The sequence below is a fragment of the Canis lupus genome, chromosome 2 (genome assembly GCF_011100685.1).
Source record: "Canis lupus familiaris isolate Mischka breed German Shepherd chromosome 2, alternate assembly UU_Cfam_GSD_1.0, whole genome shotgun sequence".
Taxonomy (NCBI): domain Eukaryota; kingdom Metazoa; phylum Chordata; class Mammalia; order Carnivora; family Canidae; genus Canis; species Canis lupus.
In genome coordinates this window covers 58,959,585-58,984,507 of record NC_049223.1, presented here as the reverse complement: position 1 = coordinate 58,984,507, position 24,923 = coordinate 58,959,585, and the positions used below count along the sequence as shown (strand labels likewise).

Sequence of the window (24,923 nt, the reverse complement as noted above, 5' to 3'; positions counted from 1 at the left end):
CCAGACAGCTTTTCTCCTCCGTAGCCTGAGCACAGTGACTTCTGAGAGGGAAAGAGGTGATAGAATTTTGTATGAACCTGTCATCCCATCCGGTCTTCACACGACTGGGAACAGTCTGGAAGAGCAGGAAGGGCTATGGCTACCTGGTTTCAGACCCACACCATGACTCACCAAGCTGTGAGACCCTGTAGGGGACATGCAGCCTGAGCTCAGAGATATAAACAGCAGGAGGATCAAATAAATGTGAAAATAACCTATTTGTAACCTATAAATCAGGACTATAAAGATATATTTTGCTGTAGGTCAACCCCTTCAAGACTTGCTGTGAGTATTTTTAGGTGTAAGAGGGGAGGTTTTTTTCTGCAGAATGACAATGACCTTTGATGAGATTATTCTATTAGGGTCCCTAAAAATGAATAGTGCCATACAATTCAAACCAGCGCCAACCATAGATGGTAATTTCAACACATACAGGTTAAAAATAGAAAAAGACTCAAGAGTGGGACTTGAGTTTTGCCAGTAACTCTGTGACTCTAGCAGGTGCCTCAGTTTCCTCATCTTTGAAGCACACAGAAGATGCTTTACCACTAAAGGGATTATGGAAAATAGTACAGTATATGTGGGTGTCTAGAACTTACAGGTTGAAAATGCTAACCAAAGGTATTCTAGAGCACAGTCCATTAAAATGAGGATTCCATGAAGCTCACACTTCAGAAACAAGAGGTAATCCTAAATGCCTAAATGGAAGAAACTTGTAAAATTAAAATGAATTTACCACAGGGGGAAAGCCTATCTTCCCCACTACTTAGGAATGCTGGTAGGAAGTGAAAAGTGACCAATGTTTTAGTCATTAAGCCAGTCCTGGAATCTACCCGAAGACAAAATTTTCACTCTCAGGGAAGGAGCTGCTTGTTGTTGGCATAAACACCAGCTTGCTTTTCCTTGCCAACACACAGCTGGCAATATTTCCTGGCCTCACGGCAGTGAGGTATGCCCAAATCTGCCAAGGGAACGCAAGCGGAAATGATAATGTGCTATTTCCGGACCACAACTTTGATCAAAGCTTTCTGTGTTCTACTGACTTGGATTTAAATCACAGCAAGGTCCTAGGACAGCCCTTCTCACATAGGGTTCCCGGTGCTGTCAGGTCTTCGTTGGATGCAGTGAAGGTGAAAATATTCACCCAAACAGATTTCCTGAAACCTCTTTCTCTGGAGAACTGGAGAAAGGCTGCCCTAGGGGATGACATGGCTGCAGGATCACAGGAAGCTGGTCCCTGAATAACTACACAAACATCCTTATATAAATGAAAAATAAATGGGTCATTGTGAACTTTGAGTTCTATTAGTTTCAGTAGCCAACATGACGCCCAACTAACAGATCACCTTCCACTGACTCCCTTAACAGAGAGGTGTCATTTACACCCACCTTTCAGTGATCCAAAGGCACAGAGATCAACATTTCATGCTTGTGTTTCCTCCACGTCATACAGATGGCTTATGAAATCTAATACAGTGGTGATTTTACAATCAACACAAAGTCCAACTCTTAAGTTTTAATGAAAAAAACATTTTAATTACAAATTCAATTAAATTTAAAGGAAGAAGATGTATCTATACATCTATACACCAACTTTACATACATACAGAAAAAAATGTGGACTTTGAAGCCCTTACATTTCAAAGATATCCCCCTCCTCTACACAAACCTGGTATTATCTGGTAACAGTGCAACTGATTCTAAAAATAGAAAGATACACTTTTCAGATGCAGTGGTTGCCTTGCATTCGTATCACTCACCAAGGCTCTTGCCATTTTTAGCACCTGGGTTCACCAGGATGTGATCCAAGCAAACTAGACTCGATTTTTAGGGAAAAACCCTTTCTAGGAACTCCATTACCTAATCTTTCCTAAGAAGAAGCTGTTCCCACGCGCATGATTCTGAACAGCGTGTTGATGTTGTTGCTTCGAATCGCATCCCGACAAGCAGTGATCACTTGGTTCTTTGGTTTTCCAACTGTGCGGATGAAACATCAAATCAGTACAATCCAAAAGATTATTAAAAGTGAAATTATAATTTAGAGGCTCGCTTTAAAACAGCATAAAACTAGGGTAGAAAAGAGATACATGGTGTGTAAATTTAATTTATCTTACCACTACCTAAAAAGAATAACTTTGTGAGGGAATTTATAACAAACCAAGGGACCATCTCAAACCTAGATATGAAGTCAGTTTTATAGAACAGGATCAAAGCTTATATCTACCTAGCAAAGATTTTTTTTTCCTAAATATTTTATTTTTAAGTAACCTCTATACCCAACACAGGGCTCAAGCTCATGACCCCGAGATCAAGAGTCGCAGACTGAACCAGCCAGGCGCCCAAGCAAAGATCATTTCTAAAAGGAGGTGAGAATAGATTTCAGGTATAAATCTCTGGCTACATTTCTGCTTTCTTTGATTTATTTTACTGTTCTTTTTATATTTTCTGTATTTTAAGTTTGACACTTAGCTCATTAATTTTCAATCTCCCTTTTTAAAAAAACAGGTATATTTAGGGCTTTCCCTTGGGTATATGTCTATGTCACTAGGTTTTTCTTGGAAGATACAGCAAGATCTAAAAAAAAAAAAGGGGCTGAAAGTGTTCTTTCTCTCTGAAGTCTGCAGACTGACTAAAGCCAAACAATAGGCTGACCAAATTCAAGTGACTAAGGCCAAGCTTGGTGTTAAAGGTATACTGCTGTTGGCCCCAATATGAATTCTAGAACCTACCACTACCTCTAAGTGTCCTAACCCCCAAATTACAGACTACTTACAGTGCTACAAAAAGAGACTTACCCCGCAAACGACCTGCTCTTTGAATGGCCTGATTTACTGCTTTTAGGTTTCCCAAGAGTTCTGTGTGGTTGTTACAGCGAATTTTGTATCCATTTAACAAGTCTCTGTTAAGGTCATACAGTTCCATGTAACGGTTCTTCATGGTTTTCCTGTGTAAATCGACAGAAGTGTATTAATATCACTGTAACTCAATATGGCAGTAGCTTAGATGAAAAAACCTGCAAATTTCTCACACACATAAAAACACCAAATTTTTTTAACTTTGAAGTGTTTGCTTTGAAACACCGAGAAGTTTCATCAAAATATTCCATTTCTTCCAGATAAATGGAAGACAAGGGGGCTCTCTTGGTTATTAGTCCATGGTTTGTTTGAATTTAGAAACCAACAATTATTAACTGCTCCCTGTGTTAGGGGATAAGGAAAAGTAGGCAAGGCAAAAAGCCAGCTTCAACATTTCTGATTAATACTCAGTGGGCAAAAGTGACTTTATTCTTAATATTTTTAGGCAACTAACAAATTCAGCTTTAAATCTTACTAAGGTGTTAAAAACAATGGCTTAAAATTAAAACTGCACTGAGACATTACTATATGTCAATGAAAATGATTAAAATAAAATAAACTGATAAAGACAAATGCTGGCAAGGATGTGGAGCAACTGCAACTCTCCCCCACTGCTGATGGGAATGCAAGATGGTACAGCTATTTTGTAAAATGGGCAGTTTCTTATAAAGTTAAACATACATTTACTGTACAACCCAGGAATCCCATTATAAGTATTTACCCAAAATAAGTGAAAACATGTCTGTAAAAAACCATATGCAAATGTTTATAGCAGCTTTATTCACAATCACTGAAGTTGGGAAACAACCCATTGTCAATCAGTGAGTGGATAAACAAAGTATGGTATGTCCACTCAGTGGAACAGTACTGTAGCCAGCAATAAAAAGAAACAAATTACTGACATATGCATCAACATGGATGAATCTCAAAAGCATTAGAAGCCAAAATCAAAAGGCATATACTATGTGATTCTGTGTTTATGACATTTTGGAAAAGGCAAAACTACAGGGAAAGAAATCAGGTCAGTGGGCGCCCGGACTGAAGCTTAGGAGGTACTGATGCAGAGAGGCGCAAGGGTGATGGAAATATTCTACATCTTGATTGTGGTAAAAGAAACATAATTTTATATGTTTCTCAAATTTTACTGAACTGTAAACCCGAGAAGGGTGAATTTTCTGCGTGGCTATAGTAAATTATATATCAACTGATTTGGATGGATGGATGGATGGATGGATAGATAGATAGATAGATAGATAGATAGATAGATAGATAGATAGATAGATAGATATTCAGCTAAAAAAGGGATTTAGAGGTTGGTGGTCACTTCCCCCCAGTTTAGCACTCAAATGCCTAAAGTCAGCAACAGCTCTCGGACTGAAAAAGAAGAAAAAACAATAACAGAGTAGGGATCCCTGGGTGGCGCAGCGGTTTAGCGCCTGCCTTTGGCCCAGGGCGCGATCCTGGAGATCCGGGATCGAATCCCACGTCAGGCTCCTGGTGCATGGAGCCTGCTTCTCCCTCTGCCTGTGTCTCTGCCTCTCTCTCTCTCACTGTGTGCCTATCATAAATAAATAAAAATTAAAAAAAAAATAACAGAGTAGAACAGGGGCCCTAGAGATTTAAAAAATGGCCAGAAAAAGCAAGCACCTCATATACCTCAAAGACATCGATGGGAAGAAAATGAATTGCAAAGTAAGAGACAAAACAAGCTCAATTTACAAAGGATACAAACTCACATCTAGAAAAACTAAACTATACATAATTTAGTAAAGTAGTATAGAATCAATATACGAAACTCAGCAGTGTTCACAAATTCAGACAAAAAAAAAAAAAAAAAACCCAGAAGATGTAATGTGGAAGAAAGATCCTATTTACAATTGCCAAAAATACTTGGGCATACATTTAATGAGAAATAGCTAATACCTAAACGAAAGACCTAAAACATGACTCAAACACATATAATGACCCTGTTAATAAATTTAACACGATTGCACTAAAAACACCTACCTTTTTTTTTTTCTGGAGCCTAAAACAACTGATGAGAAAGTTCACTGGAAAAGTGAACGTAAGTGGCCAGGAAAACCATGACAAGGAAGACTGGGAGGAGGGGCAGCTGGCCATAGCAGGAAACACACAAAGCTTCAATACAGAAAGGAATGGTACTGTCAAATAAAGAGACAAGACAGACCAATAGAACAGGACAGGAAATCCAGAAATAGACCTAAGAGCCTATGGAAATATGATACATGGTAAAGGGAAGCATCTCAAATCAAATCAGTGGGAAAATGGACTTCTAAAGTAATAGTATTAAAATGCCCAGGAAAAGAGAAACTGAATTTATCACTGTTATGCCAACCAGGATAAATTCCAACTGCAAAGGAGTAAATGTAAAAAAGGAAAACATACAAGTACTAAAAGCAAAAGAAATAGGTGATTTATTCTCCAACCTCAGAGTAGAAGTTTAGTTAGTGACCCATTTGACCACATAAAAACTTTAAAGAGCTGTTAAAAAAATAATTTTAAAAATTTTTAAATATTTAAAATATTTTTAAATAAATTTTTAAAAATCTAAGCAAAGGACGAATACAAATAACAAACTGAAAAAATATTACATCTCATCACAAGGGATTAATACATGCAAAATAAATAGAAAGAAACAAATACAAGTGGCCCTTAAAATAATGAAAAGATGCTCAACACTGCTCACAATAAAACAAATGAAAATGAAAACTACAATGAAACCATTTCTCAGCCATTGAGTTGGTAAATACCTTAAGAGTATGCCACCATACTCCATTGGCAAGGCGAAAGAGAAACAGGCACTCTCATATATTACTGAGGAGAATGCAAAATGGTATCACACCTACAGAGGAGAATTTGGCATATCTTGCAAAATTCTAGATGTAAGTCTCATTTACTCTGGCAATTCCATCTCAGGACTTTTTCCCAAAGATACCTCAGCAAAGTATGAAAAGATTATATAACAAAGCTATGGTTGCAGCATTCTCTGTAACAGCAAAAGACCAACCCAAATGTAAGGAATTGACTGAATAAACATCCAGAGAATGAGTACTGGACAACTGTAAAAACAACGAGAAGTATCTCTGTACATGACTATGGAGTGATCACCATATTTTTAAGTGTAAAAAGCCAGATGGAGAAGAGTAACATGCTATGATTTATCTAGTGAGGGCAGAGATGTGAATGTGAGTGTGTGTGTGTGTGTATGTGTGTGTGTGTTTTCAAATTTTGACTGGTTATGTACAGTAAAACTGAGGGAACAGGATGGAGGTGACAGGAATTAGAAGTGAGACTTTGCTGCACATTGATTTATAGAGGTGACTTTGGAACCACATAAAAGTTTTAATAAATGTGTAATAAAATTAAACCAAAAAGGAAAAAATGTCAGTTCTTGCAAGACCAAAAGCAAAATGAACCAAATGAGCCTAACTATGTATCAAATTTGTGGCATAACCAGAAAGAGGGGTATTACTTCAAATACAACAAATTGACTAAAAATTCCCACTGGAATATACTCTAAAGACACAAAAAACTAGAAAAAATTTTGTACTGTTTTCAACCATACTATTGATGATAGGTAATATTAGTATTATTCTAGCAAATACTCATATGGATACTGGTTACAGCCATGATTTCCAATGTGAAAAAGAAGAGTTACACCTTTAAGATCAAAGCTAAGAGCCTGCATTCATAAATCTGAAATTAGAGCCTGGCTCTATCCATTGAAAAGTCCTAGAAACAGTGACCAACCAAGCAACAATGAACACTTCTAATGTGCAGACTATGATCTCTAAATACCATTTCTCACTAAAAAGAAACCAAGGCTCCTTAGAGAAATGGCTGATTCCAGATTCAGAACAAATGTACCAGATAAGCCTAAAACGTCTTGTACAAGAAGACAAGGACCTAATAGAATATTGGCTATGTCCAAAGGTAGCTATAGACAATCTGAAAAGGTTCCCACTGGCCAAAGACAGGACAATTTAGCCATCATACAGAATAACTGAAATGGATTGAAGCACATTAATTAAATATGTTAAATAAAATACATGAGTTTATAAGGATTTAAAAATCTCACCGGTCAACATGGAGGATGCTAGAGAATCAAATCATTATTTTATTATTATACCTATATTTCTTTTATTTAAGTAGGCTCCATACCCTGCATGAGTCCAACATGGGGCTTGACCCCTGAGACCAAAACCTGAGCTCAGGGGTACCTGAGTGGTTCAACTCATTAAGTGTCTACCTTTAGCTCAGGTCATCATCCCAGGGTCCTGGGACAAAGCCCCATGTTGGGCTCCCAGCTCAACAGGGAGTCTGCTTCTCCCTCTCCCTCTGCCTCTCCCTGCTGCTTGTGCGCTCGTGAGCTTTCAATCTCTCTCTCTCTCTCTCTCTCAAATAAGTAAAATCTTAAAAAACAAACAAACCCTGAGCTCAGATCAAGAGTTGGATGTTCAACCGACTGAGCCACTCAGGTACTCCTGAACTCATTATTTTAAAGCTCATAGGGCAGCCCAGGTGGCTCAGCGGTTTAGCGCCGCCTTCAGCCCAGGGCATGATCCTGGAGACCTGGGATCGAGTTCCATGTCAGGCTCCCTGCATGGAGCCTGCTTCTCCCTCTGCCTGTGTCTCTGCCTCTCTCTCTCTCTCCTCTCTGTGTATTCTCATGAATAAATAAATAAAATATTTTTAAAAAATAAAGCTGATAAATAATCTGTCTTTCCTTACAAACTATACCTCAGGGAGCCAAATAATCATTAATTCATAAGGGAATATTATGCTTTACAGAAGTATTTAAACTTAAAAAAAATGAAGAAAAAGTAACAATTAGAATATCACTGTTTTTGCAAACTCCAAAAGAAATAATAGATCTAGGCAATGGTCATTAATGACTGAGAATAGAACAGAAAGAGACAACCAGGCATCACATGCTCCCTCGTGGAAGTACGTACACAGCACCAACTAAGAAGTTTTCCTGTGAAAAAACTGAACCTGAATCTGATCAGGCCTCTACATCTACCTATCACTCTAAGAGAAATACAGGGGATGAAAGAATACTAGTAAACATGACCACAAAGATGGAATCAGCAAAATCCAAAATGGGCTGGGGAAAAGAGCAAGCAAACATGTGGATTACAAGAGACTTAATCTTTGGTCTTCACTTAAAAAAAACATGAAGACTTATGAGACAGCTGGGAAAATTAAATAATGACTAGGTTATTTTGTGATATTAAGAAATTCTTGGGCAGCAAGAATGGCTCATTCTTGGTGGCTCACCAAGAGCCACCAGGTGGCTTGACGGTTTAGCGCCACCTTCAGCCCAGGGCCTGATCCTGGAAACCCAGGATCGAGTCCCACATCAGGCTCCCTGCATGAAGCCTGCTTCTCCCTCTGCCTCTGCCGCTCTGTGTGTCTCTCACGAATAAATAAATAAAATCTTTAAAAAAAAATTATTTTCCTAAGTGTCATAACGTGGTTATTGTTTTTAAAAGGCTTACTATCTGAAATATTTGTGGCCAAGAGGATATGATGTCTGGGATTTTCTTTCAAATAGCCCAGTGCCTGGGAGAGGAACAAGGTGAGCACAGCAAGGAGACCAGATAGGCCAGGATGTGATGACTACTGAAGCTAGTTGGTGGGTATATAGGAAATCACTGTATTACTTAATCTGCTTTTGTACATATTCGAAATTTTCAGCAATATGATCATTTCAAAAATCACTTACTTCTGAGCAACACCATCTTAATATATATGCCAACGACTCAGGCCTTTCAGGAAAAAGCACAGCAGCACTCCAAGGCCAACTCTAGCCTCTAATGCATATACATAAACTTCATCTACCTCTGGTTACCTATTGTACTAACTCCACTTCAGTACCTTTGCATGCCAAGATAAATTAGGCAAGAAGCTAGATCTGCACATCTTTAACTTTTATTGTAAAATGTAATACACATTCAGAAAAGTTCACAGAACAAATGTTTGTAAACCAAGTCCAGAAATGGGACACTGCGACATCCCCGAAGCTTCCCAATGGGGTCTTTCTGAACCCAGTCCCTCTTCCCCTAAGAGAGAATACTGTCTCATATGATAATCACTTCCCTGCATTTCCTTGTATCTTCATCGTCTATGTATGCTTCCCAAGAGATACACTTTAGTGTTGTGTTTCCAAACTACATAAAGGGAAGTATTTTATATACATTCTTTTGAGACTTCTTTCAATCTCCCTTATGCCTGTAAGATTTGTCCATGTTGTCACATGTCACTGAGACAGACGTATTCTCATTGCATGTCATATTCCATCGTGCAGTTGTATCACAGTTTAGCCATCATATTGCTGATGCTAGTTTGGACTGTTTCCACATTGGGATTCTTATGAACAATGCCTGATGAACATTCCTGTACAAATATCCTGGTTCATATGCCAAGACAAGTCTCTCTAGGTTATAAATCAGTAGAATTTCTGGGTCCTAGGGAATGCACATAACCTTCAGTGATAATGCCAAGTTACTGTCCAAAGTCACTGTACCAATTCACACTCCTACCGGTAGCACCTGAGAACTGATATTCCATGTTGCTGACATTTTTACCCTGTACCTGTCCTAGCCTAGCAGATACTCACATGTCCCTCATCAGACGAGCATCTTCAGCTCGGACCAGCAAACTTCGGATCAGGTTAGAATTATCAGCCATCTCAGCACTGAGCTTCTGATGCACTGAATGATATTCATCCACCTGAAGATGATGAACACTCAAGAATTAAAAAGACCCCACAGACTTCTTGAAAACTAGTCAGACTGAGAAAACACTCTGCCATATACAGAGGCCCTTCTCTTTCCCTATTCACCTGTACCGTCTCGACTATCCCTCATTGTTTTACCTCATCAGTGAAATAATTAGCCTGTGCTGCCTCCAACACTCAAGATGATATTCCACCTGGATCTTTTCATGTCTTACCATTGGGCAGCCCTAGCAACACACATAATATTTTAGAGATCTGGGGTAAGAATGTTACAATTTAGGGCCAGTTATGATCCTTATTTTTCTTTTTTCTTTTGAATTTGGGTTGTTGGAAAGCACTCAATCAACAGAGCAAGGTAAATGCAACAGATAAGATGAAGGGCTAGCAAAGGAAAAGGTTAATATGACATATATTTTTTAAAGTATCGTATCTTCTTAGGGGCATCTGGGTTGCTCAGTCGGTTAAGTGTCTGTCTTCAGCTCAAGTCATGATCTCAGGGTCCTGGGATCGAGCCCTGCGTTGGGCTCCTTGCTCTGCGGGGAGCCTACTTCTCCCTCTCCCTCTGCCTGCCACTCCCCCAGCTCATGCTCTCTCTCTCTCTCCGTCAAATAAATAAAATCTTAAAAAAGAAAAAGAATATCCAGGATGCCTGGGTGGCTCAGTGGTTGAGTGTATGCCTTTGGCTCAGATTGTGATTCCAGGGTCCTGGGATTAAGTCCCGCATCAGACTCCCCACAGGGAGCCTGCTTCTCCCTCTGCCTAAGTCTCTGCCTCTCTCTTTCTGTCTCTCATGAATAAATACATAAAGTTTAAAAAATAAAAATTTAAAAAAAGTATCCCCCTAAACCAAACAAAGAAAGCAGAGTGGTCTATAGCTAAACCATTCATTTTTATAAAAGAAATCCTTTAACTAGAGAACCCTATAAAACTAGTTGAAGTTTAACAATTTTCAAAAGTTCTTTAAAATATGACGGTCATATACCATACACATGTTTGCGGTATTGTTCATCTACTTAGAGAAACATTTCAAGTATTATGACACTACCACATTCTCACAAATGCATCCAGTGGGTGCCCTCACCTTAATTAGCACCTTTCGTAATTCCTCAAAGTAGACAGGGAAATCTGCTTCTACTTGAAGGTCTTCAATAGCAAAAAATGATGCCATCGACTGGATGATATCACCAGCCAAGTCGATATCATCAGTATTTACAGTGATCTATCCAGGGGGAAAACAAAAGAGACGAGTTTAGCATCCTCAGATATTAAAGACAAACCCAGCTGAAACAGTCCCGGAATTTCTCCATATTCAACACATTTATTGAACCTAAATGTATATGTGGTGGTAAATAAGATAGGGGTTAGCCCTGGAGGAAATTACAAACCATGTGCCTTACGATTCTAGCAGTAGGCTAAAAGATCAATCATCCGGCCTTGTAAACTAAACAAGAAAATCATTTAAATATTGAAAATGTTTTTGTTCACCTCTGTACCCCCATTCCTTCCCAAGTTACACAAGGAAGGGCTGAAAGGAAGGATGGACCACCATCTAGATGACACCCCAGTGTCTAAAACAATTAACATGAACAGACTATGCTGAAACACACAGTTTTACAACCATGAGATTGGTGCCACCCCTCTTTGCCCTGAATGGTAAATATTCCATAAGAAATCTATGCCCATGACAGTAAACGTTACCTCTCCACTAAGTTTTATCTTTATATACAGCTGGCCACCATTCCGTAAGGATGTGAAACACACTTGAAACGGAGCATTTTGAATGTTAGTGTCTTCTGGTAACAGGAAGTTCTGGTTGAGCCATATAACAACCTTAAAAATGAATAGGGTGAAATGAACTTCTATTTTTATTTATTTTTTTTTAATTTTTTTTTTAATTTTTATTTATTTTTTTATTTATGATAGTCACAGAGAGAGAGAGAGAGAGGCAGAGACATAGGCAGAGGGAGAAGCAGGCTCCATGCACCGGCAGCCCGACGTGGGATTCGATCCCGGGTCTCCAGGATTGCGCCCTGGGCCAAAGGCAGGCGCCAAACCACTGCGCCACCCAGGGATCCCTGAACTTCTATTTTTAAAGTACATTCTTAAGAATTATCCTTCTTTCTAGATTTATTGCTTTATAAAAAAAACCAAAGAATTTTTTTCACACCCCATCCCCCCAAGAACACACTAATCACATTCCTTTTTCCCACCCCATACATGATCTTAAGCAACATTCATAATGCCTGGCCCCACAGCATGCCATGACTTCAGAGCATTTTCAATATAGACATAATCTTATATGGAATGTAGAAATGCTTCAGGTATGATGTCAAGTCTATTTATTCAGTAGCTTTTCTGTAGTGATATCCTGGACAATGTAGTCTGCTTAAAACTATCCCATTCCATCCTTGAAGCAAAATTTAAATGAAGTACACATGCACATGCATGAGAGACAAACAGAGATATACCCACATGCAAAAAGTAGAAAGTAAGTTTTAATATTCATGACAATAATGCTACATGGGTAGCAGCACAGGTTCTACATAAGCATCTACAGGAGAATCTATGGGGCTAAAAAAGCCTCCCTGAGATTTCTGAAGTCCAGCCAAGGTTAAAGGCCACGTGTGTTAGTCCTTTACACTATATAAGACACTGTCACACCAAGTTTGTAATCTGCAGGGGCCGGTGAGGTGGGACTCTCCTCCCTTACTGATAAAGGGAATTGAGGCCTGGATTGGTGGGGGCTGACAGCGCTAAGAAATCACTAAGAATTTAATTAGTTAAGGTAGCATCTGAACCCAAAATGTTCCCAGCTCCAACTCCCACACTCTTTCCATTTTGAAGCAGGTTCCTCTTGGAACACTGGGTCAAGACAAGTACACCAAGACCATGACAAATGAAAGAGAGGAATTAGAAGCCAGCAAGAATTTACCTGTAACCAAGGATTGCTCAAGTAAATAAGGCATGTACGTTTTCAAAGTGAGAGAAGATATTTTAGCAGTATTTTTGTCACAAATTAAAAGTCAACGCCAAACTACCTGCCACTTTCATGTCATAATTACATAATTAACTCATTCATGTCATTTCCCCCTTCTATGAAAGAACATCCAAAGGATTCTAAAGTGCAAAAATACTGAAAGAGAAAAGCCAGACACTCACCCTCTGTGCACGTTCTGCAATGACAAAGTTGACATAGCTGAGGGGCTCTCTGGCAGGGTCAGGGCTGGTCAGTGCATACATGGAGAAGCGGGGGAGCTGTCTTGTCAGTTCAAATACGTGAAACTGGGTGCTATGGTCAACCAGAGGAACACAAGAAAAGAAATGGATTGCATGGAATATTATTTCAAAATGCAAGGCCCAGAAAAGAACTACAAAATCACAACTGGGTCACTGAGTTGTGACCCAGTTGTTTAGGGGGTTTCGTTGAAGGGAAAAAAAAAAAACAAAAAACTTGAGGGTTAAGTACTACAGTAATGGGCTTGGGATCAGAGATAACATGAGTCTTATACATACACATACGTGCACCAAGGGCTTAAAATGCCCTTTTTTTATTTTTGAAAAAATTTCCAATTAGGGAAGTAAAGGTCATGGGAAATCTTGCCTGGGTGGGTAGAACCAGCAAATGGCTCCTTTGGCCTGCCAAAATCCATGGCACAATAGAATATCTACTCATTGGCTCTCCTCTAAATGCTGGCTAGACATGAACTGTGCCTTGCAAAGGGTCACCTGCTTCTGTAACCCACGAAGGTTTTCAAGTGCAGATCCACAGGGACATCTTTGGGAGGTGTAATCGGGATGCAGATGGAGCTGGAAAGGTTGTGAATGCTGGGGTGTACCACGTGGCTTTCACCTAGAAAAATTCCCTCAGCAAAAATCAGTACTGCTCGGATGATGGTGTCTGCAGAGAAAAGACAAAATGGCAGTTCAAGAACCAGTCCAAGATGGCACATGTGTCCACAGATCCCAGCTATAAATAATTTCTTACCATTAGAGGTGGAAATACACAATTCTGCATGAGCAGCCTGGGTCTCATGTCCCAGATTGACCGAGAGGGCGGTGTGGAGCTTGGTATTGGCTGGGATGATGCCCCGAGACCCATCAGCCTCATTCAGTGGACTGCTCGATTCAGCCTGCAAAACATCCTCCCACTTCCAGCTCAGTCACCAAAGCAGTGAACTAATGTCAATTCTAAATGATATGGCCATTTGGCTTCAAAAGACTGACTCTCAATCATGATATTAATCTGATTCTTTAGAATTCAGAAGACTCACTTCACTCACTTCATTATCACTCCCTTTTTCTATCTGACCTCTTCCCAAAGGAAAAAAATATCCTGTCCCTTTCTGTGGTTAGGGTCCACTGTACCCCAACATGCCTTTTATAGTTTTTTTGGTGGTATTCTTTTAAAATAGCAAAATTAATGCACTTAGTATAATAAATTCAAATATAATTACCCATGACAAGACAAATCAAAGTCCCACCTCTTGGTTCATCCTCCAGCCAGCCTGGTACACACACACACACACACACAAACACACACGCACACACAGAGGTATTGTGGTTGTCAACTCTGATGTTATTTGTTTTTGGAAAAGGTAAGAGATATTCTATACGTATTGTTCTTGCATTCTTTCGCTCAGTAAGGCCACAGATATCCTTCCATCTTAGTCCAAGTACACATACCTCATTCTCCTGAGCTGCTTAATATCCCCCAGCACACTCCCTCCTATGGATCAACATTTCAGTTGCTTCCAACCATTCACTGCTACAAATAGTGCTGCCCTGGAACGCCTGGGTGGCTCAGCACCTGAGCGCCTGCCTTCGGGCCCGGGGTGTGGTCCTGGAGTCCTGGATCGAGTTCCACATCCGGCTCCCAGTAGGGAGCCTGCTTCTCCCTCTCTCTCTCTCATGAATGAATAAATAAAATCTTAAAAAAAATTTTTTTTTTAAATAGTGCTGCCATAAACGTCTCTGGACACTTATGCAAATACTTCTATAGTCCAGCTGCATGGAGGCGGGATTTCCAGGTTAAAGAACACATGCCCTCTCACCTCTGACTCTGGCAAAAAGGCCGAAGCAATCCCCACTTCCACCAGTGGGTATGAGAGGGTCCTGCTGTGTAGATGCTGACACCTAGTCCTCTTCACACTTGCAGTTCCCACCTTTCCAGACTGCATTTCCCCTCCCATATGAGGACCTACCTTGGCATTTTCCTCATAGTTACGGAGTTCTAGCAACAGATTCTGTTTTTTCTGACTCAGCTCTCGGATCAGGTCCTGTTCTACGCTGGTGTCCATGAGGTTCCCTCTCATCTCAGCTGTGCCAGGCAGGTAGCCCCGGACTGAACAAAAGGAGAAAACCCTCACCAGATTGAAGAATACATCAGCATAGCCATGTCTCCTTTTAATCATCAACTGTCTGTTCTTAAAAGTCAAAACCTTAAGTTCTCATCCTCCCATCTAGGTGAATTTTTTAGGATGAGAGGATATCCATACAAACACTTCATAGTGGAACTGCCTGGTGTTCTGACCCAATCAAATTGAAAATCTAACTTTACAAGGATTTTTCCTGTCCCAATTTACTTTCCCCGTCCACTGAGCAGCAGATCAGCTGTGGGTGACCATCCATCCGGTAATCTCCCTCTAGCACACCAGCAATTGCAGAAGAAAAGTTGTCTTTAAAGATGACCTCCCCAGTTCGGTCACTTCGAGCATCAACCTAAAAAAAAAAAAATAAGAACTTGAAAAATAGCTTATGCTGTAGTTTAAAAAGGAAAATACCCACAAGATTTTAAAGTCAAAATCAGCTTTAAAGGTCAGCTAGTCTAGCAGTTTTCAAGAGTGTTCCATGGAGCCCCATGGCTTCTCAGGAGACAGCTGAGACAGCTATGAACCCTGGGGCCAAGGGGACCATAAGGGGCCACAACCAGCTATACTTTCTTCTTTATAAATAAAGGCTGTTTTACACATTGACCTTTACATAACATTTCATTTGGAGAAATGGGTTTCCAGTTCTTATATATATAGCATAGGGCGAGTCCAAACTATCTGGGTTCATATTCCAGCTCTGCCACTTACTATCTGTGGGATCATGGGAATATCTCTTAACCATTCCATGCTTGATCTCCCGATCTGGGAGGTCAAGAACAAGAACGTGAGGAAAATAACTACATCCCATAGGGCCAGAATGAGGCCTAAAAAGTTAATACATTAAAGCACTTCGAACAGAGCCTGACATATAGATGTGCACAGGAAATGTTGGTTCTATATAAAAGCTTTATCTTTATCATATATGTGTATAAAATATATTTACATTTAAAGTGTGAAAAACACCAAGTTAGCTCAACTTTCCATCATATCATCTTGTATAATAATCTCATTTAAGAGTCACTCTTCCATGTAAAAACTACTTAGATACTGCAGAGGGCCCCCCTATCCTCACGGAGCCTCCTCTTCCCAAGAAAGGCAAAGAGAAATAAACAAATGCATCTGAAAAACAACAATGAAGAATAAGTGCTTAAAATGACTTCAGTTTCAAGCAAGAATAGGTGTTATCAATAAAAGGGTAGCTATAGAAAATCCGGTAGGGCAATCATTTCAGTAGCCAGTGCCATTCAGTATTTTTGTCTGTTCAAGGGCAAAACTTTGCAACAACAACAACAAAAATAAAGTCATTTAGATCACAGCCTACTACTGGCTCCTACCTCTGTCTGCAGAATTCACATCCAAGTATCCACGCTCTTAATAACAACAACACATAAAAGCCTGATAATCATCGATGCTCAAGTTTGTGAAGTAATGAGTGGCCTGGATTTACCAAAGCCCTTAGCACATTAATACTACTCTCAGGTCAACTGGCTGGTTCTTTGGTGGAACATGCAACTCTTGATCTCATGGTCACGAGTTCAAGCCCCATGCTGACTGCAGAGACTACTTTAAAAAAAATAAATCCTCTCAGACTGAACTGACCTTGCTTCTGCAAATAAGAGAGTTTCATTTACTAAGAAGCAAGGCTACAAATGAATATTTGTATTTCTAGGGATATTCTGCTCTTTTGCTTTATCCAGCGTGGATGTTTTGCCCTGGAGGAGAGAATGGCCCTCCAACTCAACAAAGGACCTACTAAATGCAAAGTTAATCGGTTGTTTGCATTCATTTAGTATTTCTACACCTATAATCACATGCTGGATCTGTATATTTTCCCTTTTATATGCTATTTCTGTTAAATGTAATTATCAGTTTTTCTCCTTATATAATGAACAGTGTTAATTTTCTTTCTTATCTCTTTTTATGTTCTGGAAGATTATATAATAGAAATTCCTTAAAATTTTGAAAGCATTTAACTCTAAAAACATCTAGGTCCACAGTCATATTTGAAGGCAACTTTTTTTTGAAGGTGATTTTTGATAACTTCTCAAGTCTAGTAGTTTCTAATTCTTGAATCACTCATAATAATTTAATTTATATTTATAATTTGTGTTTATATTCCCCCCAGAATATGGTCCATTTTATAATTTCCAAGTTTCTTACTAAGGAACACAGACTTCCCTTATAATTATTTTTTATTTTTAAAAAATATTTATTTATTTATTTGCGAGACAAAGACTGTGCATGGTAGGAGGGGCAGAGGGAGAGAGAGAATCTCAAGCAGACTCCCCACTAAGCACAGAGGCCAGATGTGAGGCTCGATCCCATGATCCCAAGATCATGACCTGAGCTGACATCAAGAGGCAGATGCTTAATTGACCAAGCCACCCAGGTGCCCCAGTCTTCCCTTATCATTTTTATAGCCCATGCCAAAGACAAAACCAGGTAAAGAATCAGGAACCAACACAACATTTTTGTAGAACCTGTTCTTCACACAACACCAAAGGAAGGTTACAAGGTCCTAGCCAAAAACAAAGAAAAATCAAAGAAGAATGGGACATATAGATGTGACATATAGACATATGCGCATAACCAAATCTACTGCCATACATACAAGGGCAGAAATTATCTGATCTTCTTCAGGCAATTCAGCACTGTCACATAAGGAAGCTAGGGCAAATGGTACCCATGGAGATCTGGCAGCTACTTAGGCAGTTTCTAACAAGACAATCCTGACTTGCCAGAAGTCTGCAGAAAATTCTGAACTTAAAAAAGGAAAGAAAGCAAAAAGATTTCATTTCAAATTTTATAGCTGGGAAAACTATGATAACATGATTCTTCCCATTAATTCTAAGTTTTCAGACAGTCTTAAAGATTTATTAGAGAAGAGCTATACAAACAGCTCATTACGTGCTTACTAAAATTCCTTTCTTACTGTCCTACGCCTATGATCAACCTGATTAAATGCATTCTCATTTCTTCAAGCAAGAGACTTAGAAAGATCTTCTCCCAAATTTTCTCCCAATGGGCTTTTAAGACCAAAAAGAGACTCACTAACTTGTAGTGTTGCAAAGATTATGAAGTTAACTTTGAAAGCACAGCCAAGGACGACAAGGTTATATTCTCATGTTACTGGTTCTGAGTCATGCAGCCAATATGCCTCAAACAACTAGTCCTCTGAATTATACCTGAAACTTACCTTCCCATTGGACCAACCAGTTATCAGTTCACACACTCCATCAGAATTAAGGTCAAAAGCATGAATGCTCATGGCATGATTTTTGGACTGAAAAAGAATTTCAATAATTAGTCCAGAAGTCTTTTTTTTAAGATTTTATTTATTTATTCATGAGAAACACAGAGAGAGAGGCTGAGACACAGGCAGAGGGAGAAGCAGTCTCCATGGAGGGAGCCTGACATGGGACTAGATCCCGGGTCTCCAGGATTAGGCCCTGGGCCAAAGGCAGCGCTAAACTGCTGAGCCACATAGGCTGCCCAAGAAGTCTTTCAACAACCATTAAAATCCCTGAATATTGGAAGCTGAATTATACTCACTTTAATTCTCCAGTATCGGGCTGTTTTGTCATAAACTCCAACTGTGCCATTGGAAAGGGCATAACCAAATCTACTGCCATACATGGGGCAAAGAGAGGTGATTATCTGCAGGAAATAACAAAGATACATCTTCCCACTAAGGTTCAATTCCATGCAAAGTATGGCTTTATAAAATTGCATGTTGTGCTACCAAGTGTGTTAAAATTAGACTTAAATCTGTTAGAGGGGAATGTATTCCTCTTCTCTATGATCCATGTCATCTATTTCAGAGTTGGGTAATCAGAATTAAATAAACTTACAAAGTTTGCTGTTTTGGATCAAGCTCATGTGGCAAATTTCAGCAAATCATTTAAAAAAACAATAAAATTGAGCGATTGAGGATGATATAAATTGAGTATGCAAGATACAGAAAATGTATAACAGATGCTGTTATGAACACTAACTCAAAATGTTTTAATATCCTATGGTCTAAATTTTAAAGACTTGCAAAACCCGCAAGTGAGTATCTTTTATGTGCATGTTTTTCTCTCTGTAACATAATTTATTGTCTGCTAGAGATGAAAGGTGTTTTTTAGGAAAAAATATAATCCTTTAAGAAGTGCAAACCCAAGCACATGGCTCTGTATATATATGTAACAATATACAGAATGTGTAAATCCTACAGAAATATTTACAGGACTGTTTAAGGATTTAACACCTTTAAAGGGGTAAAATTTTAGTTAGATCCTGAACAAAACTATCCCTTATTTAAAGTTAAAGCCAAAGTTTAATGATATCTATGCTCCTGCAGATCTACTTTCTAATTCTGGCATGAATACAAGAGATATTAAGAAATAAATTGTATAAAGCAGAGAATAGTTATATAATTTCCTCTACACCTACAGCTTTTCTACAAAACCACCCACTTCACTTAACTCTGAATGCAAAGTGCTGTGTAGGACTCTAGAATTATTTAGCTCAAGGCATTCTTTTGGCAATACTCGGTACTGTTCATCTGCCAAATGGATTATCATTATGCTGATCTGCGAAACGAGATTTGAGCTAGGAGCAAAATCAAACCAAAGGACAGAAAAATGGCTCCGAAATGAACAGTTTTAAAAAGTTCCGATTTTTATACACTTAGTCCTGGATTCTGTTGGTCCCTCAGTCCTTCATTAATTCATTCACTAGGTTCTCTTTTGTGGACCAGAGTCTGCTCAAGTCCCTGGCCCTATGTCATAGTCTCTTGTCCTTTTCTAGGATGTAGGAAAAAGGTGTTTTGAAGAATGCAGTCTCCTCACATCTAGTATTGGCAATAAACAGAAATCCAACAAAATCTGAATGATTCTCACTAAGTAGGAAAAGATTTACTATAAATTTGAATTTATAGTGATTCAAGTTTTTTTTTTTTTTTTTTTTTTTTTTTTTTTTGAAGAGGGGGAAGGAGGGAATAGCAAATACCTATAAGAACCTAATGAAAGCTAAGGACTCTCCAAAAAAATCACATGTTAAGCACATACACTTAAACAGAACCCCTAAGCCTTTATTAGGGTCATTAATTTTCCTCTACCTACAACTATTAGTTTACAATTACAATAACTGTGAATATGTAAAAAGTGTAGTAGAACTAAGTAAAAATCTATGCTCCTCGCTATAGGATAAAGGTAGATGAGCTAAATCAAGAATAACACTTTGTATATCAATATGCAGGTTTTACATTTTGGTCTTTCTTTGTAGTTAGTGGGACAGAAGCCTGACTTTCCTAGACAGCTTCTGGAAGTGGCCAGGAGTAATGACAAGTGGCTAAGGCAGGTACTGAGGCCAGTGCCCTCAAGCTTTCTGACCTGAACTCTCAGACACAACCTGAACAAATTTAGCAGGATCCCAGCATTCTGATCGCTCAGACTCCCTTCTGTTGTTCTCTGCTGTCTCTTTCTAATGTTCACAAGCCACTGTTCCCTTATGTTCTTCTCCTTTCTTCTTTCAGAATATCCTAATTCATTTTTCTGTTTCCATCCTGCCCAATCCTGGAGAACCAGCAGCAAATAAATATCCTAAGAATGCCAAAACTACAATGGATGAAGGCAATCTGTAGGCAAATGAAGTTTAAACTCTTCTAGATTCTACTACATGAGTAATGCTAACCACGGAGAAACCAGCCAAGTCCTCCAACATCTGATTTTAAGTTCATCGACAGGAATGTGCCCAAGAAGTATTTAATTTGGAGAGGAAAAGTTATAAAAACCTTGTTTGTGTACTCATTCAATCCCATTTAATACATGATGAGGAGGAGGCGGACAAGGGAGAGTTCAAATCCTGACCACACCACTGCATGGCCATGACCGTGTATCAGTAATTTAACAAAGGAACTTAATACCAGTTTCCTCGTTGGTAAAATAGGAATAATACCTTCCTAATAGGGCTGTTGCAGGATCAAATGAGTTAGTTCATATAAAGCACTTGGAACAGTATTTGGCATATATTAAGTGCATAATAAATGGTTGCCATTATTAGTGTTATTATTATCATCTATATGGATTAACTCACTAAAAGAAAGGCCTTTATGTACTCCATAGTTTTTCTCTATTTAATCAGTCTGTTCAAAATATACCTTTTTTTCCCTCTGCCACCACCACGACCTCCCCCAACTCTCAAAACATATCTTGGTGCACATCTTTAAGTGTGTCTTTCTCTGTAATGTGCAGTTCTGTTTAATTCCCACAGTTTTTACCCCAAAACTGTCTGGGTTGAGGGAAGAGAGCCCAGTACTCTCATCTGATGTGACATTCCACTGTGCTAATCGATCTTGCCCAAAGTTACCATGACTCTGATGTGGCATTTCTTACCTCTGTTTCTGTCATTTCTGCCACAATCTCATCTTCTTTAAAAACTCGGATATCAAAATCCTCTGATCCGACAAGAAGCTGAAAGGAAAAAGGATGATGCATCTTTAGTTCAACAAGTGAACACAGCACAATTTCCATAAATCAAATGAAGAACGGCATGATACTTTCTATGGGGCTACTGCTAGCCAGAGAGTTCCCTGTAATCTGATTCTCAGGAACATTCCACCTATTGGTCCATTACAGATTTCAGCCCTCCATGTGGGCTGCACATCCTGCCAGAATATGTTTTCCCATCAAGCTGCTGAAAATGCTTCCCTGGCTCAGTGCCTTCCTCTGCCTGCAGATGGAAGCTATTTCAAATGCCAGAGAGCAGCAGCCACGGACAAGACACAGGTAAGTCAGTGCCCAGCACAGCATGCTGCCAGCTGCTCAAGAGGTTAATTTCTAGAGTAACCAACAAAGGTCACTCTCTAAAACTTAGATTCCTGAATGCTAGCCACAACTGAAAACTACTTATAATATGGTTTTAAAGCATCAGAAGCAAGTTGTAAGATTGGGAATATGGCTGTTGCCCCATCAACTGTCCTGCCCCCTCTCCCTGTCCTGTGTCTTTGAAACATCATGGCCTTGATCTTGATATTAGACAAACACACGTAATTTATTATTCAAAAGAAGAGAAAGACAAATGAGACCAGTTAGCTTGTCATTTAGGTAAGAAGGTACCAAAATCGGCTGCGAGAAGCTAACACTTCTCTTAACACTAATCTCATTGTCATGGGAAAATTATTCAGCTGAACACACAAGATAAGTATCTCCTCCTCCACACACCTCTTTCTTACCATCACCGTCAAAGTCACATAAGGCCAAGGAATGAACATTATCTCCAGTAACCTGAAAATAAAACCAAAACTCATTAATATGCCATCTTTTTTCACTTAATCCAAATACTTTAGCTACATGAAAGAGGATTATACAAACCACCAATGGGTATTATTCTAATTACAAAAATTCTTTTTTTTTAATGTACAGAATTAGAAATACGGTTCTATTTCATTTTTCTTATTCATTACAGTCGATGGTCAAAAACAAAGCATAAAGAACTTTAAAAGTAAAAATGTTTAAGAGGATTAAAAGAATGCTTTGCTCTTCATACCGTCCAAAAGAGATCATTTCCTTCATGATCAAAACCCTGCAGAGCACAATTTCCACCAATAATGGCAAGAGGAGAGGAGATGTCCCCCAGTGTTCCCAGCACAATTGCATTGGCCCCATCAGCAACCTAAGGGGGAAAAAAAGACATAAAAACTCAGATACAGTGATGCAAAGGCACAGTGGATATAACCTATATCCTTATTTGTATTTGGATACTCAAATCTCTCTGTCATCATCTGAGAGAAGCCACATGGTCTCTTGAGAGGCAGGCCAGGGCCATGCATTGAAGACAGTCATCATGGCCTATATGTGCTTCCACAGGGAAGAGCAGAGACCCAGGATCAACTCAGGCCCCTGGCCTCTCACAGTAATCCACTAAAATAAACTGCTACAAAATCCAAGGCTCTCTACATGTTCTAGAGGCCAAATTCTTGGCAGAATCAAACTTACGCATTTTTAACATCCAAGCTTTCGTAATCCATTTTAACCATGTTGGATGGAGACCTTTTTGATACTTATTACCTAGTTCTCTTAGTCTTTTTCATTGTAAAGTTACAGAGAAGTATAAAGAATAATAAAACAAATACCTAATACCCACCATCCAGAATTAATAAGTACCCCAGACTTCTTGAATAAAGTATATAAGCATAATTTAACTTATTTTTAGAAAACTCAAGGACATCTTTGAAAATACCAATTATTTATTATACAGGAAAACAGTCCTTGTTTATATAATCTTCATGTAGGAAAACCATAAAAAATAAAAGATTGGCTATAAAGGACAGAAAAATTCATTAGAAATCAAAACTGGGGATCCCTGGGTGGCGCAGCGGTTTAGCGCCTGCCTTTGGCCCAGGGCGCGATCCTGGAGACCCGGGATCGAATCCCACGTCGGGCTCCCGGTGCATGGAGCCTGCTTCTCCCTCTGCCTATGTCTCTGCCTCCCTCTCTCTCTCTCTGTCTCTCTCTCTCTATCATAAATAAATAAAAAAAAATTTTTAAAAAGAATAGATTTAGAAATCAAAACTGCTAAATGGCCAATAAAAAGATAAAGTTAAAAGGTAAGCAATAAACTGGAAAAAATACCTACAATATCTAAGATACATAGCTAATTGTTTTGTTAATAAAATAAAACAGGTAATAGAAAACAAATAAGAAAAGGATAAACATCCAAGCCAAAAAGATTTTTAATAGAACAGGAAATTCACAAGAAATACAAATCAACAACAAACATGAAAATCTTCATTCTCACAATATGTCATTTTTCATTTTTCAGATCAGAAAGATGAAAAATAATAAAATCCCTGTTCGTTAGAGTGTGATAAAACAGGCACTCTCCTATTCCGCAGGGAAAGTGGAAAATAGTAGTTTTTGTAAAGAGCAATTTACTAAAACCTATCAAAAATCTCGTTTAAAAAAGTTTTTAATTGCAGAGCTACATTCTTGAAATCATTAATTTTATGTATCAACCATATGTGGATAGGCCATGGTACCCAGATATTGAATCAAATATTATTCTAGGTGTTTCTGTGAAGGCATTTTTTTTTTTTTAATGGAATCGAGATTAACATTTAAATCAGCAGACTCTGGGTAAAGAAGACTGCCCTCTATAATGTGGGTAGGTCTCATCCAATCAGTTGAAGGCCTTAATAGAAAAAAAGACTGACATACCCCAAGGAAGGATCCTGCGACCAGACTGTCTCTGGACTCAAGTTTCAACATCATCTCTTCCCTGGAAGATGCCTAACCTGCAAATTTTGGACTTACCAGGCTCCACAGCTGCATAAACCAATTCCTTAAAATAAACCAATCAATCTTTCTCTCTCTAAGTACATATACACACATACACATACTACACTCAATTTCAGTCTCTCATAAAAACAAAGGAGTATCTCTGTGATCCTGAAATAGTCAAAGACTTCTCAGAACAACACAAAGATCACTAACTATTAAAGAAAAAAAATGAACAGCTAGACTTCCACAAAATCAAAAACTTTTGCTCATCAAAAGATGCCTACTTATTGGAATGAGCCACATACTGGGAGAAGATATTTGTTATATACATTATTTGTTATGTATATTGTAAATATTGTTTTACATATACATATATAAATAAGAGTTTATACCCCATATATTCATTTTTAAAATGTATTTATTATAGAGAGAGCTAGCACAAGCAGGAGGAGAGGCAGAGAGAGAGAATCTCAAGTAGACTCCACATTGAGTGCAGAGCCCAATGTGGGGCTCAATCTCATGACAATGAGGTCATAACCTGAGCCAAAATCAGGAGTCAGATGCTTAACTGACTGAGCCACCCACGGGCGCCTGTACCCAGTATATTCAAAGAAAATCTACAAATCAATACATA

The 24,923-nt window shown here is 38.8% G+C and overlaps 1 protein-coding gene across 2 annotated transcripts in view; it reads right to left on the bottom strand.

The window, feature by feature from the left end:
* Positions 1 to 1,540: 1,540 nt before the first annotated feature.
* Positions 1,541 to 24,923, bottom strand: part of BBS2 (Bardet-Biedl syndrome 2) — a 31,109-nt gene continuing 7,726 nt past the window's right edge. Inside the window, exons 3-17 of one of the 2 annotated variants that reach the window (XM_038531006.1) lie at positions 22,557 to 22,682; positions 22,232 to 22,294; positions 21,404 to 21,481; positions 18,579 to 18,683; positions 18,223 to 18,309; positions 15,240 to 15,375; positions 14,859 to 14,998; positions 13,643 to 13,805; positions 13,384 to 13,555; positions 12,817 to 12,946; positions 11,356 to 11,487; positions 10,739 to 10,876; positions 9,538 to 9,650; positions 2,835 to 2,983; positions 1,541 to 2,016 (exon numbers count right to left, since the gene is read on the bottom strand). In XM_038531006.1, coding sequence (XP_038386934.1) covers positions 1,910 to 2,016; positions 2,835 to 2,983; positions 9,538 to 9,650; positions 10,739 to 10,876; positions 11,356 to 11,487; positions 12,817 to 12,946; positions 13,384 to 13,555; positions 13,643 to 13,805; positions 14,859 to 14,998; positions 15,240 to 15,375; positions 18,223 to 18,309; positions 18,579 to 18,683; positions 21,404 to 21,481; positions 22,232 to 22,294; positions 22,557 to 22,682 — 1,839 coding nt within the window. In that variant the 3' untranslated portion in view covers positions 1,541 to 1,909. The remainder of the gene's footprint in view (positions 2,017 to 2,834; positions 2,984 to 9,537; positions 9,651 to 10,738; positions 10,877 to 11,355; positions 11,488 to 12,816; positions 12,947 to 13,383; positions 13,556 to 13,642; positions 13,806 to 14,858; positions 14,999 to 15,239; positions 15,376 to 18,222; positions 18,310 to 18,578; positions 18,684 to 21,403; positions 21,482 to 22,231; positions 22,295 to 22,556; positions 22,683 to 24,923) is intronic. The other variant, XM_038531007.1, reaches the window with a different exon arrangement.